The sequence below is a fragment of the Somniosus microcephalus genome, chromosome 7 (assembly GCF_052327205.1).
Source record: "Somniosus microcephalus isolate GS21.2 chromosome 7, FLI_Smic_1.0, whole genome shotgun sequence".
In the NCBI taxonomy this organism is placed as follows: Eukaryota; Metazoa; Chordata; class Chondrichthyes; order Squaliformes; family Somniosidae; genus Somniosus; species Somniosus microcephalus.
Genome location: NC_140993.1, coordinates 70,010,762 through 70,033,779, shown reverse-complemented (window position 1 = coordinate 70,033,779; position 23,018 = coordinate 70,010,762). Strand labels below are relative to the sequence as shown.

The 23,018-nt window shown below is 46.9% G+C and overlaps 1 protein-coding gene across 4 annotated transcripts in view; it reads right to left on the bottom strand.

The window, feature by feature from the left end:
• Positions 1-23,018, bottom strand: part of setd2 (SET domain containing 2, histone lysine methyltransferase) — a 108,198-nt gene that overhangs the window by 81,943 nt on the left and 3,237 nt on the right. For all 4 annotated transcript variants that reach the window (XM_085992558.1, XM_085992559.1, XM_085992560.1 and 1 more), the window contains exon 2: positions 1,350-1,469. In XM_085992558.1, the coding sequence (XP_085848684.1) occupies positions 1,350-1,469 (120 nt within the window). The remainder of the gene's footprint in view (positions 1-1,349; positions 1,470-23,018) is intronic.

The following is a 23,018-nucleotide window of genomic DNA, read 5'->3' as shown; positions in this document are numbered from 1 at the left end:
TGCGTCGTTTGGGCTTGTATTCGCTAGAGTTTAGAAGAATGAGAGGGGATCTCATTGAAACTTATAAAATTCTAACAGGACTAGACAAACTAGATGCAGGAAGGATGTTCCCGATGGCGGAGAGTCCAGAACCAGGGGTCACAGTCTAAGGAAAAGGGATAAGCCATTTAGGACTGAGATGAGGAGGAATTTCTTCACCCAGAGAGTTGTGAACCTGTGGAATTCTCTACCACAGAAGGCCGTTGAGGCCAATTCATTAAATATATTCAAGAAGGAGTTGGATATATTTCTTAAGGCTAAAGAGATCAAGGGCTATGGGGAGAAAGCAGGGACAGGGTACTGAATTTGGATGATCAGCCATGATCTCATTAAATGGCGGAACAGGCTCGAGGGGCCGAATGGCCTACTCCTGCTCCTATCTTCTATGTTTCTATGTGACAGACTTCAGAAACTCACTCCACAAAGCCACAAAGTGGTGAGATCCTACAACTACTTTGTGATTATTGACATAGAAAAATTGATGGGAAATATTGACATGGCAAGTTACAATAGCAAGTGTGACCAAAATTCATGACAACAGGTGGCAAGGCGTTTGGACAGGAAACACACGTACCTCGCAATATTTTTTTAACAATAAAGTAGTCGACCTCCCATGGCAATGCACACGGGTGTCAAGACTAAGTCTCATCTTCAGGCAAGGTAGATTTAGGGGTGGGAGACAATTAGGTTAAAGCTATGCAGATGGAATTCAGTCTCCATACATCCTGTCCTTATGTATTTATAATGGGAATATAAAAAGTATGTCAACATTTATAATGGGAATGGGCTATGTAAACATGTCATGCTAGAATTATACCCTCCCACCAGTGGAGGTGCTGCACTATAGGAGGATGCAATTACTTGGGTAATTTTTACAATAAATGTGGATATAAGAATTTATAAATAGAAAAAGTTGACCAGAAGTGGACAGATTAATTAATATATTAAATAGATAGATTAATAAATTAGTCCAATACCAAAACAGGTCACTATATAGCTATTATCAAAGGACATCCAAGGGGCTGGTGTTATTTCCCTTTCTCATCAAGCCTAGGCTTCAATACTTGGAAGGATTTTGCCGGTCGGCCAGGTTGATGCAGGTGTTCCCCAAGGTCGACTTGAGAACTACACCCCTATTTTTGCAAGTAAAAATAGGGACAACTACTGTTAAACGGCAGAAACATATACACAAGCACTCTTTCTCTCCCGCCCTCCACCCCTATTTCCATACAGCACTGGATTCCCTAAACTTGGAACACCCGATTGGACTCCCAAAGCGAGAACGAGAGCAAGAGTGTTGTCTGTCTCACCCCACAGCAAGCACGTCTCCTGTGGACTGAACGTGGAGAGGCGTTGATGGTCCAGGCGACATCTGCAGTTCCGTCCAACCTTCCCTCGTGGGTGATGGAGGGTGAGGAGAGGCATGCGCCCTTGAGAGAAGGAAAGAAAGAAAAAAGTTATTTTTTTTATTTAAAAATCGGACGACAAAGTGAATATTACAGTGGAACCGCTGTTATCTGCCTGCTTGATTATCCTCCCGGGCAAAACCTTGTGCAAGACATCACCTCGTTGACACAATCCGCGAGCGTTTCATGTCATACCTGTCCTCAACCCGTACCTGGACCACATGTCTAAAGAAAGGGTTTGCCAACCCTCCAGGATTTTTTTTATTTTATTTTTTATTTTTTATTTTTAAATTCGTTCACGGGATGTGGGCATCACTGGCAAGGCCAGCATTTATTGCCCATTCCTAATTGCCCTCGAGAAGGTGGTGGTGAGCTACCATTTCAGAGGGCAGTTAAGAGTCAACCACATTGCTCTGGGTCTGGAGTCACATATAGGCCAGGCCCGGTAAGGATGGCAGATTTCCTTCCCAAAAGGAGATTAGTGAACCAGATGGGTTTTTACAGCCATCTTACGACCGTTTCATGGTCACCATTACTGAAACGAGCTTTTTTAAATTCCAGATTATTTAATTAACTGAATTTAAATTCCCCAGCTGCCGTGGCGAGATTTGAACTCATGTCTCTGGATCATCAGTCCAGGCCTTTGGATTACCAGTCCAGTAACATACTCCACTATTGGATTGTCCGGGAGTCTTCAGGAATTTAAAGATTCATTTTCTGGACGTTGCTGCTAGCAAACCCAGGTACATGGGGCATTAAAAAAATTACATAGAAACATAGAAGATAGGAGCAGGAGTAGGCCATTTGGCCCCTTGAGCCTGCTCCGCCATTCAATGAGATCATGGCTGATCATCCAAACTCAGTACCCTGTCCCTGCTTTCTCCCCATACCCCTTGATCCCTTTAGCCTTAAGAAATATATCCAACTCCTTCTTGAATATATTTAATGAATTGGCCTCTACTGCCTTTTGTGGTAGAGAATTCCACAGGTTCACCACTCTCTGGGTGAAGAAATTCCTCCTCATTTCTGTCCTAAATGGCTTACCCCTTATCTTTAGACTGTGACCCCTGGTTCTGGACTCCCCGACCATCAGGAACATCCTTCCTGCATCTAGTCTGTCCAGTCCTGTCAGAATTTTATAAGTTTCAATGAGATCCCCTCTCATTCTTCTAAACTCCAGCGAGTATAAGCCCAATCGACCCAATCTCTCCTCATACGTCATTCCTGCCATCCCTGGTATCAGTCTGGTGAATCTTCGCTGAACTCCCTCCATGGCAAGAACATCCTTCCTCAGATAAGGCAACCAAAACTGCACACAATACTCAAGATGTGGTCTCACCAAGGCCCTGTACAACTGCAGCAAGATATCCTTGTTCCTGTACTCAAACCCTCTCGCTACGAAGGCCAACATACCATTTGCTTTCTTCACCACCTGCTGCATCTGCATGCTTACCTTCAGCGGCTGGTGCACAAGGACACCCAGGTCTCGTTGCACTTCCCCTTCTCCCAATCTATTGCCATTCAGATAATAATCTGCCTTCCTGTTTTTGCCACCAAAGTGGATAACCTCGCATTTATCCACGTTATATCGCATCTGCCATGCTTCTGCCCAATCACCCAACCTGTCCAAATCATCCTGGAGTTTCTCGGCATCCTCCTCACAGCACACACGCCCACCCAGCTTTGTGTCGTCTGCAAACTTGGAGATATTACATCTAGTTCCCTTGTCTAGCTCATTAATATATATTGTGAATAGCTGGGGTCCAAGGACCGATCCCTGCGGTACCCCACTAGTCACTGCCTGCCACTCGGAAAAAGACCCGTTTATTCCAACTCTTTGCTTTCTGTCTGCCAACCAGTTCTCTATCCAAGTCAATACCTTGCCCCCAATCCCATGTGCCTTAACTTTACACGCTAATCTCTTATGCGGGACCTTATCGAAAGCCTTCTGAAAGTCCAAATACACCACATCCACTGGTTCTCCCTTATCTATTTTACCAGTTACATCCTCAAAAAATTCCAATAGATTAGTCAAGCACGATTTACCCTTTGTAAATTCATGTTGACTTTGTCCGATCCGGTCACTGTTTTCCAAGTGCTCTGCTATTACATCTTTTATAATGGACTCTAGCATTTTCCCCACTACCGATGTCAGGCCCCGTTTTCTCTCTACCACCTTTTTTGAATAGTGGGGTAACATTAGCTACCCTCCAATCCATGGGTACTGTTCCAGATTCCATCGAATGTTGGAAGATGATCAGCAATGCATCTACTATTTCTAGGGCCACTTCCTTAAGTACCCTAGGATGTAGATTATCAGGCCCTGGGGATTTATCGGCCTTCAATCCCATCAATTTCCTTAACACCATTTCCCTACAAATACTGATTTCTTTCAGTTCCTCCCTTTCATCAGACCCTATGTTCCCCGACATCTCTGGGAGGTTATTTGTGTCCTCCTTTGTGAAGACAGACGTATGTATTTAATTGGTCTGCCATTTCTTTGTTCCCCATTATAAATTCCCCTGATTCTGACTGCAAGGGACCTACGCTTGACTTCACCAATCTTTTTCTCTTCACATATCTATAAAAGCTTTTACAATCAGTTTTTATGTTCCCTGCAAGCTTACTCTCATTCTATTTTCCCCTTCTTAATTAATCCCTTTGTCCTCCTTTGTTGAATCCTAAACTGCTCCCAATCCTCAGGTTTACTGCTTTTTCTGGCCAATTTATATGTCCTCTCCTTGGATCTTATGCTATCCCTAATTTCCCTTGTTAGCCACGGTTGAGTCACCTTTTTTGTTTTATTTTTATGCCAAACTGGGATGAACAAATTCTGTAGTTCATCCATGCGGTCTTTGAATGTTTGCCATTGCCTATCCACCGTCAACCCTTTGAGTGACATTCCCCAATCAATCCTACCCAACTCACGCCTCATACCATCGTAGCTTCCTTTATTTAAATTCAGGACCCTAGTCTCTGAGTCAACTACTTCATTCTCCATCTTAATGAAGAATTCTATCATATTATGATCGCTCCGACCCAAGGGGCCTCGTACAACAAGATTGCTAATTAATCCTTTCTCATTACATAATACCCAGTCTAAGATGGCATGATCTCTGGTTGGTTCAACATATTGGTCCAGGAAACCATCCCGTAAGCACTCCAGGAATTCCTCCTCCACAGTATTGTTACTAATTTGGTTAGCCCAATCTATATGTAGATTAAAGTCACCCATGATGACTGCTGTTCCCTTATTGCACGCTTCTCTAATTTCCCTTTTAATGCCATCCCCAACCTCCGCATTATTGTTTGGAGGTCTATATATTTTTTTTAAATTCATTGATGGGATGTGGGCGTCGCTGGCTAGGCCTGCATTTAGTGCCCATCCCCAATTGCCCTCGAGAAGATGGTGGTGAGCCACCTTCTTGAACCGCTGCAGTCCATATGGTGTACGTACACCCACAATGCTGTTAGGAAGGGAGTTCCAGGATTTTGGCCCAGCGACAGTGAAGGAACGGCGATACAGGTCCAAGTCAGGATGGTGTGTGACTTGGAGGAGAACTTGTAGGTGGTGATGTTCCCATGCGTCTGCTGCCCTTGTCCTTCTAAGTGGTAGAGGTCGCAGATTTGGAAGGTGCTTTTGAAGGAGCTTTGGCGAGTTGCTGCAGTGCATCTTATAGATGGTATACACACTGCAGCCACAGTGCGCCGGTGGTGGAGGGAGTGAATGTTGAAGGTGGTGGATGGAGTGCCAATCAAGCGGGCTGCTTTATCCTGAATGGTGTCGAGCTTCTTGAGTGTTGTTGGAGCTGCACTCATCCAGCCAAGTGGAGAGTATTCCATCACACTCCTGACTTGTGCCTTGTAGATGGTGGAAAGGCTTTGGGGAGTCATGAGGTGAGACACTCGCCACAGAATTCCCAGCCTCTGGCCTGCTCTTGTAGCCACAGTATTTATATACCACTCCCACTAACGTTTTCTGCCCCTTGGTATTTCTCAGTTCTACCCATACTGATTCCACATCATCAGAGCCAATATCCTTCCTTACAATTGTGTTAATCCCCTCTTTAACCAGCAATGCTACCCCACCTCCCTTTCCTTTTTGCCTATCTTTCCTGAATATTGAATACCCCTGGATGTTGAGTTCCCAGCCTTGGCCACCCTGGAGCCATGTTTCCGTAATCCCGATCCTTGCGGTACCCCACTAGTCATTACCTGCCACTCGGAAAATCGGTCATTTTCCGAGTGGCAGGTATTGACTAGTGGGGTACCGCAAGGATCGGTCCTAGGACCCCAGCTATTCACAATATATATTAATGAGCTGGACGAGGGAATTGGATGTAATATCTCCAAATTTGCAGACGACACAAAGCTGGGTGGGAGGGTAAGCTGTGAGGAGGATGTCGTGAAACTCCAGTACGATTTGGACAGATTGGGTGATTGGGCAGAAACATGGCAAATGCACTATAATGTGGATAAATGTGAGGTTATCCACTTTGGTGGCAAAAACAGGAAGGCAGATTATTATTTGAATGGCAATAGATTGGGAGAAGGGGAAGTGCAAAGAGACCTGGGTGTTCTTGTGCACCAGTCGCTGAAGGTAAGCACGCAGGTGCAGCAGGCGGTTAAGAAGGCAAATGGTATGTTGGCCTTCGTAGCAAGAGGGTTCGAGTACAGGAACAAGGATGTCTTGCTACAGTTGTACAGGGCCTTGGTGAGACCACACCTTGAGTATTGTGTGCAGTTTTGGTCGCCTTACCTGAGGAAGGACGTTTTTGCCATGGAAGGAGTGCAGCGAAGATTCACCAGGCTGATACCTGGGATGGCAGGAATGACATATGAGGAGAGATTGTGTCGATTGGGCTTATACTCACTGGAGTTTAGAAGATTGAGGGGATCCCATCGAAACTTATAAAATTCTGTCAGGCCTGGACAGACTAGGTGCAGGAAGGATGTTTATGATGGCCGGGGAGTCCAGAACCAGGGGTCATAGTCTAAGGATAAGGGGTAAGCCATTTAGGACTGAAATGAGGAGGAATTTCTTCACCCAGAGAGTGATGAACCTGTGGAATTCTCTGCCACAGAGGGTGGTGGAGGCCAGTTCATTAAATATATTCAAAAAAAAGAGTTGGATATATTGCTTAAGGCTAAAGGGATCAAGGGATATGGGGAGAAGGCAGGGACAGGGTACTGAATTTGGATGATCAGCCATGATCTCATTGAATGGTGGAGCAGGCTCGAAGGGCCTACTCCTGCTCCTATCTTCTATGTTTCTATATTTACCTCTATTTGCGCAGTTAATTCATCCACCTTATTACGAATGTTCCTCGCATTAAGACACAAAGCCTTCAGGCTCGTTTTTCTAACGCTCTTAGACCTATTAGAATTATTATTTACTGTGGCCATGTTTGATTTAAACCGTTGATTTCTCTGACTGCCACTTTTGTTTTTCTCCTTCCTATATTTTGCTTTTATCCTCGTTTCCCTTTCCTCTGTCTCCCTGCTCAGGTTCCCAACCCCCTGCCATTTTAGTTTAAACCCTCCCCCACAGCACTAGCAAACACTCCCCCTAGGACATCGGTCCCGGCCCTGCCCAGATGCAAACCGTCCGGTTTGTACTGGTACCACCTCCCCCAGAACCGGTTCCAATGTCCCAGGAATTTGAATCCCTCCCCCTTGCACCATTCCTCTAGCCACGTATTCATCTGAAATATCCTCCTATTTCTACTCTGACTAGCACGTGGCACTGGTAGCAATCCTGAGATTGCTACCTTTGAGGTCCTATTTTTTAATTTACCTCCTAACTCCTTATATTCAGCTTTTAGGACCTCATCCCGTTTTTTTACCTATATCGTTGGTACCTATATGCACCGCGACAACTGGCTGTTCACCCTCCCCTTCCAAGATGTTCTGCAGCCGCCGAGACATCCTTGACCCTTGCACCAGGGAGGCAACACACCATCCTGGAGTCTCATTTGCGGCCGCAGAAACGCCTGTCTATTCCCCTTACAATAGAATCCCCTATTACTATAGCTCTACCCCTCTTTTTCCTCCCGTCCTGTGCAGCAGAGCCACCCCTGGTGCCAGGAAGTTGGCTGCTGCTACCTTCCTCTGATAAGCCATCCCCCTCAAAGTGGTATATCTGTTTGAGAGGGGGATGTCCACAGGGGACTCCTGCACTACCTGCCTGCGCCTACTACTCGGTCTGTTGGTCACCCCTTCCCTTTCTGCCTGTCCAACTTTTGCCTGCGGTGTGACCAACTGCTTAAACATGATATCCACGACGTCCTCAGCATCGCGAATGGTCCAGTTTGTATCCAGTCGCAGCTCCAGCGCCGCAATGCAGTCTGCCAGTAGCTGCAGCTGGACACACTTCCTGCACACATGGTTGTCAGGGACACAAGAAGTGTCCCCGAGTTCTCACATAGCGCAGGAGGAGCATACCACGGGGCCGGGCTCCCCTGTCATGACTTACCCTTTAATTAATTGAAATTAAATTAAATCAAATCAAAATTAAATTATGTGGCTTTATTCCATCACATTGTCACTCAGTTACCCCTCCTCCTAGCACCCTGTGTCACTGGCTATCTCTACTGATATTAATCCAGCTCCCTCGCACACCACGCTCCCAACCAATACCCTGTTTACCATTAGTGAGCGGAGATATTATCCAGCGGAGGAAATCTCCTGTAATGAGTTCCATTCAGCTAAACCGGTTTGACCGTTGTGAACCCAACCCATAACTGGTTCTGCTTCAGCGGAGATAAAAGCTCATGTCCCGTGTATAAACAAACAGGGAGCCTACTAGGAACCAGCAAAATTGCTACACAAAGACTGAGGCTCAAACTAGTAAAAGGCAAATTGAGGACTAATATCAGGAAGTTCTTCGTCACACAAAGTGGTCAACGCTTGGAATAGACTCCCAGATAATGGTGGAGGCAAAAATTCCAGAAACACTCAAGAATCAATCGGATGCTACAATGAAGCATCTATAGGATTTCTCTGGATGGATGAATTAAGATGGGCTGAATGGCCTCCCTCATCTGTAATTATCTTAAGAGCAACTTTGGTAAAAACATATTTTTAAGTCTAGACTTCTCTATTTACCAAAGGGTTCTAATGACTTTCCAGAAGCATATTAATAAATATTCTTAAAAATAAAAATTAACTGCAGCTTCAACAGATTTCAGAGCTCTGGCAAGTCCTCATTGAACATCCTCCAGTTTAATTTATTCAGTGGTACATTGGTTATGCTTAATATATCCTGTGATTCACTCCCATTGCGGTTTGGTTTGACAAGATGGGTTTTAGATGTAGACGACCCTTCAGCCCATTCAATCTGCAAGGATGAGGACACCAATCTTGCATTCTTTGCTTTCATCCACCTGTGAGGGTTGTCAGGACTTAGGATTAATGGCTCATCTGAAAAGAGGCAACTCTGCTGACTGTTATCGAGACTGCACGACAGTGGGGTACTGAAGGAATCCTGCATTTTCAGAGGTGTTCTCCTTCAGGAGAGCTGGTAAACAAAGCGACCTCAGGACGTTCCAAAGCACTCTACAGCTAATGAAGTACTTCTGAAGTGTAGGAAATGCAGCAGCTAATTTGCGCTCACCCAGAGCCCATAAACATCAATAAAATAAATGACCAGAACATCTGTTTTAGGAGCTGGTTGAGGGATAAATATTGGCCAGGGCAATGGAAGAACTCCCATGCTCTTCTGCAAATAGTGCCATGGGATCTTTTACTTCCACCCGAGGAAGCAGTTGACACCTCGGACAGTCCAGCCTGCCTGAATTTTAGGTTCAAGTCTCTGGAGTGGGGCTTGAACCCACGACCTTCTGACTCAGAGGCGAGAGTGCTACCGCTGAGCCACGGCTGACACCCAACTAAGTTCTGTCTGCTTCTCAGGTGGGCTTTAAATGATTTGCTGGCACCATTCAGTCACCGAGTTCTTCCTCCTTGGCAATATTCCTCGCTTAATGAGCGACTACTAAAACACCATCCTTCCTTCTCATACATGGCAAGAGCCTATGAAGCTTTACTCCACTGTAATCTTGATTACACGTGCAGCTCCTGATAGGAGGGAAGACTTCTGACCCAGGTGACCGTGTTTCCAAGTGAGCTAAGCTGACACTCTTTTCTCTCCCCACCACCTCCCACTCCCTACTGTCTCCCCTTCCCAGTGACACATCCTGAGTTAAGGCCTCACACATACTGAAAGATGTCAGCCAATGGATGACTAGATAGATTAAGAAGTAACTATTCCTTCCTCACACGATCACCTGACGCTGTCTGATAAGAAAGGACGGAAAGAAGTTGCATTTATATAGCACCTTTCATGACCTCAGGACATCCCAAAGCATTTTACAGCCAATGAAGTAATTTGAAGTGGAGTCACTGTTGTAATGTGGGAAACGCAGCAGCTAATTTGCGCACAGCAAGCTCCCACAATGAGCTAAATGACCAGATAATCTGTCTCTTCAAGTGACGTTAGTAGAGGGATAAATATTGGCCAGGACACCAGGCAGGATTCCCCAGCTCCTCTTCGAAATAGTGCCATGGGATCTTTTACACCCATCCGTTTAACAAGGTGAGTGCTCCCAAGGCCAACACCTAAATGGGAAACAGACCAGCAACAAGGTACCAAACTTCATCCAAAATAATGACTGAGGTTTGTAATTAGTCACCTCTCTTTAAAATCGGACAAATTAGCGGCCAACAATAGCTATTTTAAAATTGGTTTTGTTCTTCTGTGCAGTAACATTTATATATAGTGTCAGTCTTGGCTCAGTGGCAGCACTCTCGCCACTGAGTCAGAAGGTCATGGGTTCAAGTCCCACTCCAGATATTCCAATAGAAATCACAAAAACTTACAGCACTATTCGGCTCGTCGTGCCTGTGCTGGCTCTTTGAAAGAGCAGTCGTGCCTAGTCCCACACACCTGCTTTGTGTCTGTAACCTTGCAAGTTCCTTATCCTCAAGTACCTGTCCAACTCGCTTTTAAAATTATTTATGGAATCAGCTTCCACCACCTTTTCAGGTACAGCGTTCCAGATCCTGACAATTCTCATCACCCCCCTAGATATTTTTCCAATGATTTTGAATCTATGACCTCTGGTTATTGACCCACTCGCCAGAGGCAATATTTTTTCCCTATCTAATGTGTCAAAACCTCTCATCATCTTGAAAACCTCTTAACCTGTTAAGCTATGCCTGCCTTTTTGTGGGATATGTGGAACATTCTTTGCTCCAGTTCTACTCAGGCCCCCTCCCTCACCTCCTTTTCCAGTACATTGATGACTGTATCGGTGCCGTTTCCTGCTCTCACCCTGAACTAGAAAATTTCATTCACTTTGCTTCCAATTTCCACCCTTCCCTCACCTTCACATGGTCCATCTTCAACTCTACCCTTCCTCGACTTCTCTGTCTCCTTCTCTGGGGATAGGCTACTGACAAATATTCACTATAAGCTTGAATGATCAGTCCTCAGCAAAGGCCTGAGCTTCATCCCCTTACACCCCCACCTCAATGAATTTCGAGCTCGGCACGATGTTGAGCTCTTTTTCCGCCGCCTTCGTCTCCGTGCCCACTTCTCTGGCCAGGAGTCTTCCCCCCGTACGGCTGACCCTTTCTCCCGCTTTCAGAATTCCCGTTCTATCTGGACTCCCCCTGCCCTCTTACCCTCTAGATCATTTCATCGCTAACTGCCGTCGTGACATCGGCCGTCTCCATTTCTCTGCTCCCCTCACTCACTCCAACCTGCCTCCCTCTGAACTTGCAGCACTCCATTCTCTTAGATCCAACCCTAACATTGTCATTAAACCTGCTGACAAGGGTGGTGCTGTTGTTTGGCGAACTGACCTCTACCTAGCGGAAGCTGAACGCCAACTCTCTGACACCTCCTCCTACCTCCACCTGGACCATGACCCCACTACCGAACATCAAATCACCGTTTCCAAGACTGTCACTGACCTCATCGCCTCTGGAGATCTTCCCCCCGCGGCCACCAACCTCATAGTTCCCCAACCCCGCACAGCCCGCTTCTACCTCCTTCCAAAGATCCACAAACAGGACTGCCCTGGTAGACCCATCGTTTCAGCCTGTTCTTGCCCCACGGAACTTATCTCTTCCTATCTCGACTCTCTGCTCCCCTTGTCCAGTCTCTTCCCACCTACATCTGCGACTCTTCGGACGCCCTCCGCCACTTTAACAGTTTCCAGTTTCCTGGCCCAAACAGCCTCCTTTTCACCATGGACGTACAATCCCTCTACACCTCCATCCCCCACCAGGATGGCCTGAGGGCGCTACGCTTCTTCCTTGAACAGAGGCTCGACCAGTCCCCATCCACCACTACTCTCCTCCGCCTGGCTGAACTTGTTCTCACATTGAACAAGTTCTCCTTTGACTCCACTCATTTCCTCCAAATCAAAGGTGTTGCTATGGGTACCCACATGGGTCCTAGCTATGCCTGCCTTTTCGTGGGCTATGTGGAACACTCTTTGTTCCAGTCCTACTCGGGTCCCCTCCCTCACCTCTTTTTCTGATACATTGATGACTGTATCGGTGCCGTTTCCTGCTCTCGCCCTGAACTAGACAATTTAATTCACTTTGCCTCCAATTTCCACCCTTCCCTCACCTTCACATGGTCCATCTCCGACTCTTCCCTTCCCTTCCTCGACTTCTCCGTCTCCATCTCTGGGGATAGGTTATTGACCAACATTCACTACAAGCCCACTGACTCCCACAGCTACCTGGACTACACTTCCTCCCACCCCGCCTCCTGTAAGGACTCTATTCCATTCTCCCAGTTTCTCCGTCTCCGCCGCATCTGCTCTGACGATGCCACCTTCCACACTAGTGCTTCCGACATGTCTTCCTTTTCCCTCAACCGAGGATTCCCCTCTACCGTGGTTGACACGGCCCTCGACCGTGTCCGTTCTATCTCCCGCACTTCTGCCCTCACCCCTGCCCCTCCCTCCCGGAACCACGATAGGGTTCCCCTTGTCCTCACCTTTCACCCCCACCAGCCTCCACATTCAACGGATCATCCTCCGCCATTTCCGCCACCTCCAAAGTGATCCCACCACCAAACGCATCTTCCCCTCCCCTCTCAGCATTCCATAGGGACCGCTCCCTTCAAGACACCCTAGTCCACTCCTCTCTCACCCCCAGCACCCCTTCCCCTGGCACCTTCCCGTGCAAGCGCAGGAGATGTAACAACTGCCCTTATACCTCCCCCCTTCCCACTGTCCAGGGCGCTAAACACTCCTTCCAGGTGAAACAGTGATTTACTTGTACTTCTTGCAATTTAGTATACTGTATTCGCTGTTCAAGATGAGGTCTCCTCTACATTGGGGAGACCAAACGCAGGTCGAGTGACTGCTTTGTGGAACACCTCCGTTCAGTCCATAAGGGTGACCCCGAGCTTCCAGTCGCCTGTCACTTTAATTCTCCACTCCCACTCCCACTCAGACCTCTCCGTCCCTCTTACACTGTTCCAGTGAAGCTCAACATAAGCTCAAGGAACAGCACCTCATCTTTCGATTAGGCACTTTACAGCCTTCTGGACTCAACAGAGTTCAACAATTTCAGACTATAACCCCGGCCCCTACCTTTTTTTTTGTCTCTCTTTCACATGGCAGCTGTTGATCATCCTGCCATTGCCATTTACATTTCATCTGGTCAGCTTTTGTTTCTTAACTTGTCCCGTTACCATCTCCTTTTGCCTTGCACCATCATCCCTTTAGTCTCTTACTCTCTCCTGCCTTCCATCCGATCACAGACCTTCCCTTTTGTCCTTTCCTCCCCTCCCCCCTCTCCCCACCCCTACACTTGCTTAAAAACCTGTTCCATCTCCAGCTTTTTCCAGTTCTGACGAAGGGTCATCGACCTGAAACATTAACTCTGTTTCTCTCTCTCTACAGATGCTGCCTGACCTGCTGAGTAGTTCCAGCATTTTCTGTTTTTATTTCAGATTTCCAACATCCGCAGTATTTTGCTTTTGTACCTTAACCTTCTCTGTTCCAAGGAGAACAGTCCTAACTTTTCTAACCTCCTCCCTGATGTGCGGTGCCCAGAATTCTCCACAATACTCCAGCTGAGGCCTAACCAGTGATTTATAAAGTGCGAGCATGATCTCTTTGCTTTTATATTCTAATCCTATGTTTATAAACCCAAGTAACCCATGTGCTTTTTAACCACCTTATCAACTTGCCCTGTCACCTTAAGGATTTGTAAATATGGACACCAAGATCTCTCTGCTCATCGACACTTCAAAATCGTGCCATTTATAGTATACGGCCTTTCCATATTAGTCCTCCCGAAGTGCATCACTTCACACATCTCCACATTGAACTCCATCTGCCATGCTTCTGCCCATTTCACCATCCTGTCTATGTCAGCCTGAAGCCTACAACTATCCTCATCACTATCTACTACTTTGCCAAGTTTTGTATCAGCTGCAAACCTTACAATGCTGCTCTCTAAACCCAAGTCTAGGGAGTTTATAAAAATTGCAAAGAGTAATTGACCCAAAACTGTCCCTTGGGGAACACCACTGCTAAACCACCTCCCAGTCTGAAAAACATCCATCAACCACTACCCTTTGCTTCCAGTCACTGAGCCAATTTTGTATCCATACCACCACTTTCCCCTAAATTCCATGGGCTTCTATCTTCTTAATAAGCCTCCTGTGTGCCACTTTGTCAAATGCCTTTTGAAAATCCATATATACACATCTACTGCACTACCTTGATCAACCTTCTCAGTTACCTCATCGAAGAATTCAATCAAGTTAGTCAGATATGATTTATCTTTAACAAGGTACATAATCCTGGCCAACACTTCAGTGAAATACTGGGGCAGTGCTGTACTGTCAGAGGCGTCATCTTTCGGACGAGGCCCAGCTTGCCTATCCAGTGGACATTAAAGATCCCTTGGCACTATTCAAAGCAAGAAAGAAAGGCAGAAAGAACTTGCATTTATTTAGCACCTTTCACGGCCTCAGGACGTCCCAAAGCAGGAGAGCTCTGGGGATTTAAAGCAGGTCCCATGCTAGCTGATGTTGATGGTTCCCTCTTCTCAGGTAATGCTCCTCGTCCTTTTAAAACTACACCCTTGACCCCTTTGTCTGTGCAAACTACCGCTGCCATCGCCAACCTCCACGAAGACCTTCAACGTGTCGTCACCTCCCAAGTCCATGCCATCTCGCCTGCAACTCCACGTTTGATCCTCTCCAATTAGGTTTCCGCCCCTGCCATAGCACTGAAATGGTCCTAATCAAAGTCACAAATGATGTCCTCCGATTCTGTGATTGTGACCGTGGTGCACTCTCTCTTTGTCTTGCAGCCTTTGATATGGTCAGCCACACCATCCTCCTTCAACGCCCGTCTTCCGTTGTCCAGCTCAATGGGACTGTCCTTGCTTGGCCCCATCTATCCAGTCATAGCCAGCTGGCAATGACTTCTCTTCACACCCCCGCACCGTTACAAGGAGCTATCCATGGCCCCATCTTTTCCTCATTTACATGCTGCCTCCTGGTGCAAACATCTGCAAATAACATCAGGCTCCATATGTACACTGATGACACCCAGCTCCGATTGGCCAAAATTGGATTAGCCGCAATTTCCTCCAGTTAAAATTAGAAAGACCAAAGCCATCGTCTTCAGCCCTGCCAAAAAATCTGTACCATTGCCACCGATTCCATCCTCCGTCCCGACCACTTTCAGGCTGAACCAGACTGTTCACAACCTCAGCGTCCTATTCGACCCCGAGCTGAGCATTGGAGCCCATATCCTCTCCATCACAAAGACCACCTATTCCCATCTCTGCCCCTGCCTCAGCCCAACTGCCGCTGAAACTCACATCCATGCCTTTGCCACCTCCAGATTCGACTATTCCAATGCTCTCCTGGCCAGCCTGGTATGAGGAAATACAAATATGAAGACAGACTTGAAAAGCTGATAACAAGACAAATCAGAATCAGATTGGAGCAAGCCTTTGGCTCATTCCCACAACCGAGTCAGAAGGTGCAGGGTTCAAACCCCACTTCGGACAGTCCTGACAAGAGGAGAATGGCGCTCCGGCTCGGAATTCTGGGTTGACATTTAGTGGCTGTGGGTGCCCCCTCATTGTATGGGCTGTGGGAGCCCATAATAGTCCCCACTGTATATAACCATTGGCTGGTAGAAAGATGGCTACGGCCACAGAAGGAAGGTTCACGTCACGGCCTGTCAGTCAGACTGTTAATCAGCCTGCGAATCATTCCACACGGTTGGGAGGGTGAAAAAGGGGGAGAAAAATATTGTGACCCGATTGTCTCGAAAATCCCCCCGGTGTATATACACATTGTACTGCTGCATTTTCCCCACAAAGACATTGGAATTTTTTAAAAAACACAGCAACTCCACAAATATACTGAATGAAAATGAGAAGGATCAGTCTTTGAAAATTCCTTGTCCCTCCCTACCGTTCAAGAGTAGATCGTTTCAGCTGGCATTCTGTTGCCGTAGTTACCGTGTATACCACCGTGTTGTGTGTACTCTCAGCCTCTGTGAGCGACACTGATTATGACTCATCTTAAAATCATTCAGAGCTCTAAAAAGGCACCAATTTGTAGAATGTGAAACAGTTATTTTTAAAAACCGTTCTTCCTCACTCTCTCTCTCTGTTCACATCTCTACACTGACGCTTATGTCTAGTAGCGAGGGAGTGCTGCATTCTCCAAGTTGCCACCTTTCCGCGACTTCAAAATGGGGCCCCATCTGCTCCTAGTGAGCCAGGTAGACACATAGGGGTATGGTCGCATAGTGGTTGTGTTACTGGGCTAGTAATCCAGAGAACCTACCATGGGCAATTTGAGAAAAGCTGGCATCAGTGAAAACTGTTGGATTGTCATAAAAATCCAACTGGTTCACTAATGTCCTTTAGGGAAGAAAACCTGCCGTCCTTGCCTAGTCTGGCCTACGTGACTCCAGTCCCACACCAATGTAATTAACTCTTAACTGCCCTCCGAAATGGCCTAGCAAGCCACTTGGTTGTATCAAATCGTTACAAAGAACAGCAGCAGTGTGGGAGCAGCTTCACCACATGGACTGCAGCAGTTTAAAAAGGCAGCCATCATCACTTTCTCAGGGCAATAAATGCCAGCCTTGCCAGCGATGCCCACATCCCAAGAATGAATTTTTTAAAAACACTGAAGATCCCCTGGTATTGTTCAAAGGGGAGGGAGCTCTTCCGGTGTCCTGGACAACATCCCTCCCTTGACCAACACCATCCAAAACAGATTAATTGGTCATTTAACTCATTGCTGTTTGTGGGATCTTACTGTGTGCAAAAATGTTCGTCTACAAAACAGTGACTTCACTTTAACATAATTAACCTCATGTGCAACGCTATCTCCGAGACACTTTATAAGGCACAATACTTTATTTATGTCTACTCCCCAAATTAAACAGCAAATCTGTGCTGCCTTTAGGGTGCAGTGCCGTGGTTCTGGGACTGGACTGGTAAACATAGGTCCCAGAGGGCACAAGCTCAAATCCCACCTTGGCAAGTTGTGAAATTGAATTCAATAAATAGGCACCAGAAAAAAAAAGTCAACGTGAAAGCTGCCAGATTGTTGTTAAAAACTCAACTGGTTCACTAATGCCCCTTCAAGGAAGGGAACCTGCCCCCCCCCTACCTGGTTTGTCCTAGGCATGACTCCAGCCCATCTCTACCTGGTTGACTCTTGAAGTGGCCTAACAAAACAAACAATCACTGTGTTCAAGGAGAAGGCCCACCACCACCTTCTCAAGGCCAACTAGGGATGGGCTATAAATGTTGTCCTGCCAACATTGGCCACATCCCAAGATCAAATAAAAAAGTACACCTGCACAGAAGGGCTTTACTCTGATCTCACGTTGCCATCCTAGCATTTTTGATAACTGAAGCAAAGAAAAATGTATTTAAGTCACAAATTGGCTGCCACAACTGTGCATAAAACAGTGACTACACTGCAAAAGTAATCCATCAACTGTGAAACGCTTTGGGGCATCCTGAAAGGCACATGTTCCTTCTAAAGTTTGGTGTGAGCTGGAGATAGTTTTTCCCCCCTCCTCTGGGAACCCCAAGACTTACCCTCCTGGGAATACTTCTTTCCCCAAAATTTATTTTTGCGATGTACGCATGGTTGGCAAGGCCAACAATTATTGCCCATCGCTAGTTGCCCTCAGAAGGTAGTGTTGGGCCATCTTCTTGAACCACTGGTAGTGGTTGGATACAACGTGAGAAGCCACTTCAGAGGGCAGTTAAGAGTCAAGCACATTGGTGTGGGACTGGAGTCACATGCAGGCCAAACTGGGTAAGGACGGCAGATTTCCGTCCCTAAAAGGACATTAGGTGAACCAGTTGGGTTTTTACGACAATCTGACAGCTTCATGGTTACTTTTACTGATGCCAGCTTTACAATTTCTCAAACTGCCCATGGTGGGTTCTCTGGATTATTAATCCAGTAACGTAACCGCTACACTACCATACCTTAGTGTAAGTGGAACAAAGAAAATTTAAATTCAAAATCTCCTTGAAGACCCATTTGGTAAAGACAGTACCTGTCGCAGTATATATTTTATATATAGTGTCTTTCAATTCCAAGGCACCTGATCAGTGAAATCATGGACACCAGTGGGAAGAGAGGAGGTTAGATGAGGTGGGCTTAAGAGGGCTTTTGAAGGTGGCGAAAGAGGTGGGGAGAGGTAGCAAGCTTTGAGATGAGATTCCAGAGCACTGAATGAGCTGAGTGGAGGCTCTGTTACCAACTGTGATATGGAGGGGGAAGGAAAAGTAGCCCAGAGGATTTGTACAGGGAGGACGACAACAACTAGTAGTTATGTAGGTCGTTCAACATCCCAAGGTGCTTCAAGAAAATGGGATGAGGTGGTATAGATAAAAAGAATAATGGAAAGACACCAAGCCAAATTAGAGTCGTAACGGCACAGAAGGAGGCCATTCAGCCCATCGAGTCCGTGCCGGCTCTCTGTAGAGCAATCCAGTCAGTCCCATTCCCCCGCTCTATCCCCGTAGCCCTGCAAGTTTATTTCCCTCAAGTGCCTATCCAGTCTCCCCTTGAAAACATGGAGTGTCTCCACTTCCACCACTTCCATCGGCAGTTTAGGAAATGCAACACAGAAATAGGCTGTTCGGTCCAACCAGTATTTCTATATACTAAGTTTGGGTTTTAAGAGCCAAGAGCCTACAGTAAGAACACCATTTTGGGTTGGACACAGTGGATAATGGCCACCTTCCTTTCGGAGCTCATTGCTGATGGAGGATCCCAAGGGTATCGAGGGGTGACTCTTTGTATAATCTCCTCTATAACGAGGACAAGACCCACTGAGACAGGGGACGAGACCTGGTAAGTGCGATTGTGTGGACAGCAGGGCTCAGCTGCAACAGCCCCACATGGTTACTCCCTAGTGGCACTCTGTGTCCGTGCTCACACGGCAACAAGAGCTCCTTGTGTGAAAGCAGCCAGTACCCACGGAACTGTATATAGGAACAAGTGGAGGCCATGAAGCCCCTCAAACCATTCAATCAGATCATGGTTGATATGTACCTCAACTCCACTGACCCTTCTTTGCCCCATATTCTTGATACCCTTACCCAACAAAAATCTATCTATTTCAATCTCGAAAAAGTCAAATGTCCCAGCATCTAAGTCTTTTAGGGGAAGAGAATTCCAGATTGCCACTACCCTTTGTGTGAAAATGTGCTTAATGGTTTCACTCCTGAATGGCCTGGCTCCAATTTTAAGATTATGAACTGTGCCTTCAGGGAGAGGGGGAGAAAGCAGACCACGATTCAGTAAATATACAGCCTTATAACAGGACCCCGATATTCTACTGGCACATCTTTGCCCAGCTGGATGTCAACTTGGATGCCTCCAGATACGGAAAGCCAAGAATAGCAATTGGTGCGATTTTCTCGGGAGCCAACTGGTGCCGTCCTAGCGACCAGCAATGATCTCCAACTTCCTGCACCTCTGAAATAGATGATCCCCAGGAGGGGCAGGCGATAGGAAAGTACAGGACTTTTTCCCCCCCTCAAGTACCTTGCTTTTGTGGTCCATCCTTCTCGCTGGCATCTGTCTGAGGCTGTGTTCACAATCTTGGTGTCATATTTGACCCAGAAATTAGTTTCTCACTACATTGCCATGCCATCACCAAGACCACCCATTTCCACCTCCGGAACATCGCCCGTCTCCACCCCTGCCTCAGCTCATCTGCTGCTGAAACCCTCATCCATGGCTTTGTTACCTTTAGACTTGACAATTCCAACACACTCCTGACTGGCCTCCCACCTTCTACCCTACGTAAACTTGAGCTCATGCTAAACTCTGCCGCCTGCGTCCTAACTCGCACCAAGTCCCGTTCGCCCATCACCCCTGTGATCGCTGAGCTACATTGGCTCCCGGTTAAGCAACGCCTTGATTTTAAAATTCTCACCCATGTTTTAAAATCCCTCCATGGCCTCACCCCTCCCTATCTCTAATCTCCTCCAGCCCCACAGCCCTCAGAGATATCTGCGCTCGTCTAATTCTGACCTCTCGAGCATCCCCATATTTAATGGCTCAACCATTGGCGACCGTGCCTTCAGATGCTTAGGCCCTAGGCTCTGGAATTCCTTCCCTAAATCCCTCTGCCTCTCTTTCCTCCTTTAAGACACTCCTTAAAACTTACCTCTTTGACCAAGCTTTTGTCATCTGCCCTAATATCTCATGTGGCTCGGTGTCAAATTTTGTTTGATAACACTCCTGTGAAGTGACTCGAGATGCTCTACTACGTTAAAGGCGCTATATAAATACAAGTTGTTGTTGTTGGGGTCAGCAGGGGCCCCAGAGCGAAAAGTTGGAGAGATTATCAATTAGGGTGGCTGACGTTTGATTCCCCTTCTCCGTCTTTTTTTATTCTAGATAAATATTATAAGGAGGGTCACCCCCAGATACGACGGGAATGGAATAGAAGTTGGTCATTATCCACAGTTAGCTGAGTAATGGTGGGTGGAGGCTGTGGAGTGGGAACATCAAGTTCAGTTAGCTTTATTAGCCCTGGGCTGGGGGCGAGGAGGAGGAAACAAACCAGGCTTCTCATTCTTGGTCACGATCTAGTGACTCCTTGCTCAAAAGTGCACTTGTGTGGATGTCAGATGAGAACAGGATTGGGTGCATCCATTATGGCTCCTGCAGTAGAATTGTCTAGCAATGCTGTCCACTTCTTATTGGTTAAAACTTAATTGATGACTGATGTCATCACCAATTAGGAGATGGCATGTGTCCCCTTCTTAAAACGGCACAACCAATAAAACTGTAACAAACAAAATTTAAAGGAAACTAACAAATCAAATCAAAATTCTGTTTGGGGGGGGGGGGGGGGGGGTTGATGAAGCACTCCAGTCCCCACTGGTCACAGAAGGCCTCAAGTGTGCCAGTGGACACTACATGCTCCATCTCCAGGGACACCCAGGCATGAACATAGCCGCGGAAGAGGCAGGCAGTCAGTCCGAATGAACCCCTCGACCACCCGCTGCCTGGACCTGTTAATTGCCACCTTGGCCAGGCCCAGGAGCAGTCCAACAGGGAGGTCCTCCAACTTGCCCGCTCCCCTCCGCACCGGGTGACCAAAGATCAGGAGCGTGGGACTGCAGTGCAGCCAAAAATTGAGCAGCAGCCCCTTCAAATATTGGAAGAGGGGCTGCAACCTCTCACACTCATTGTATACATGGAACACAGACTCATCCAGGCCGCAGAAATTGCAGGCAGCCTAGGAGTCCGTGAACCTATTTAAAAACTTATTGCACGGGACTGTTCTGTGCAACACCCTCCATGGCAAATCCCCAATAGATAAGAGGGTGACTCCTGTGTAGAGAGCCCTCCAGTGGGGACCCCCGCCACCTCCAAACAGCAAGATGGTACGCCAAGACGTGTCTGGACGGCAGACAAGGACGATGAAGTGGCGAGTGTGCAGAACCAGCCCGTACAGGAAACCCCACCATGCAGTGTGGAATAGCACGGAGGAAATTTCCGAGAGGCGGCTCAAGGTGGGAGGCACAGGCTCCGCTTCGGGGCCTGGCGCCAATGAGAAATTTCGGCTGAGCGGGGGTCAGCCCGGACGGGATCGCTCCACATGCTTGAGCCTCCTCGATGCACCTAGTGGAGTCAGGGCCGAGTGCCACTTTTGGTGTATCAATGGCTTTGACCACAAGCCGGACGTCAGCCCAGGACAGGCGCTGTGTCAAGCAATGCTGTCTAAGCTCGCAAATTAAAAATGGGCACATTGGTGAGGTACTGGAGTACTGCTGTTGCCAAAGAACCACAAGAAAGGATGTCTTCAGGAGGAGGGGGGAGAATTAAGTATGTATTAATTGGAGCTGCTGACTACACAAAAACAAAGCCATAACTGAAGGGTAAGGATGTCATTTAATCCAAGGGAATGAACAGGAACCCAATCTGATGGCCGGGGTGGGGGGGGTGGTGGGGTGTACCAGGTAAGCAAATAACCAGTTCAAATCAAGCTTCTTGTGCTGAATTGGGACAGTCCAAGCTCATCTGATGTAGGATCCTTACAGTCAGAGGGGAATCATCCCATCCTCATGGATTGGGTTTGAACCCTGGTCTCAGGGGTGAAAAGGCACCACCCCAATCACTTCACCACCCAATCCCCTCCCCCTTGCTTATATTTTAATAAACGAATAAAGGTGGCCCAGTATCAACCAAAAGACAGCACCACAAGTGCCTACTTTTAAGGAGGCACCACTAATATAGACATAAAGTCTAATTAACCAAAGAAACCTATAATTCCAAATCATAATATTGTTGTTTGTGCCAATTAGTCACTTTCTATCCTGCGTGCCCACCAGTCGTGGATGGTTTCATGTCTCAAAGATTCTCGATCACCTCAAATTGATCCTACGTAAAGAATCCCATGGCACTATTTCGAAGAGGAGCAGGGGCGTTCTCCTGGTCAATAGTTATCCCTCAACCACCACCACAATAAACAGTTTAATTCGTCAATTATATCATTGCTGTTTGTGGGACTTTGCTGTGCACATTACAACAGTGACTACACTTCAAAAGTACTTTATTGGCTGTGAAGCGCTTTGGGACATCCTGAGGTGGTGAAAGGCGCTATGCAAATGCGAGTCTTTCTTTCTCAAAGCCCATCGTTTCACCAAACCTTCAATCACCCATCATAGGCTCTCCCTCTAGGCTCAGTGTATCTGTCCCTCTTGTAAAATGCCTTCTGACATTTTATACATTTAAAAAGGTGCTATATAAACACAAGTTGTTATGGTACTTCACTCTAGCTTAACATGCCCTCGCAAGATACAACCCAATTTTGCACGGCCGCACTCTACAATAGTACTGCTGGGTGAAAGTGAATGTAGCTGGATACTCCACCGACAACACTGCATAATATAACAGAGAAAGACACTGGTCAAGAAACCAATGCCAACGGCAACCATAGAGAGGCCAACGCCAAATATTAACCTCAAAGTATTTCATTCTTTGCAATTTTCTAACAGCAGTAAACACCT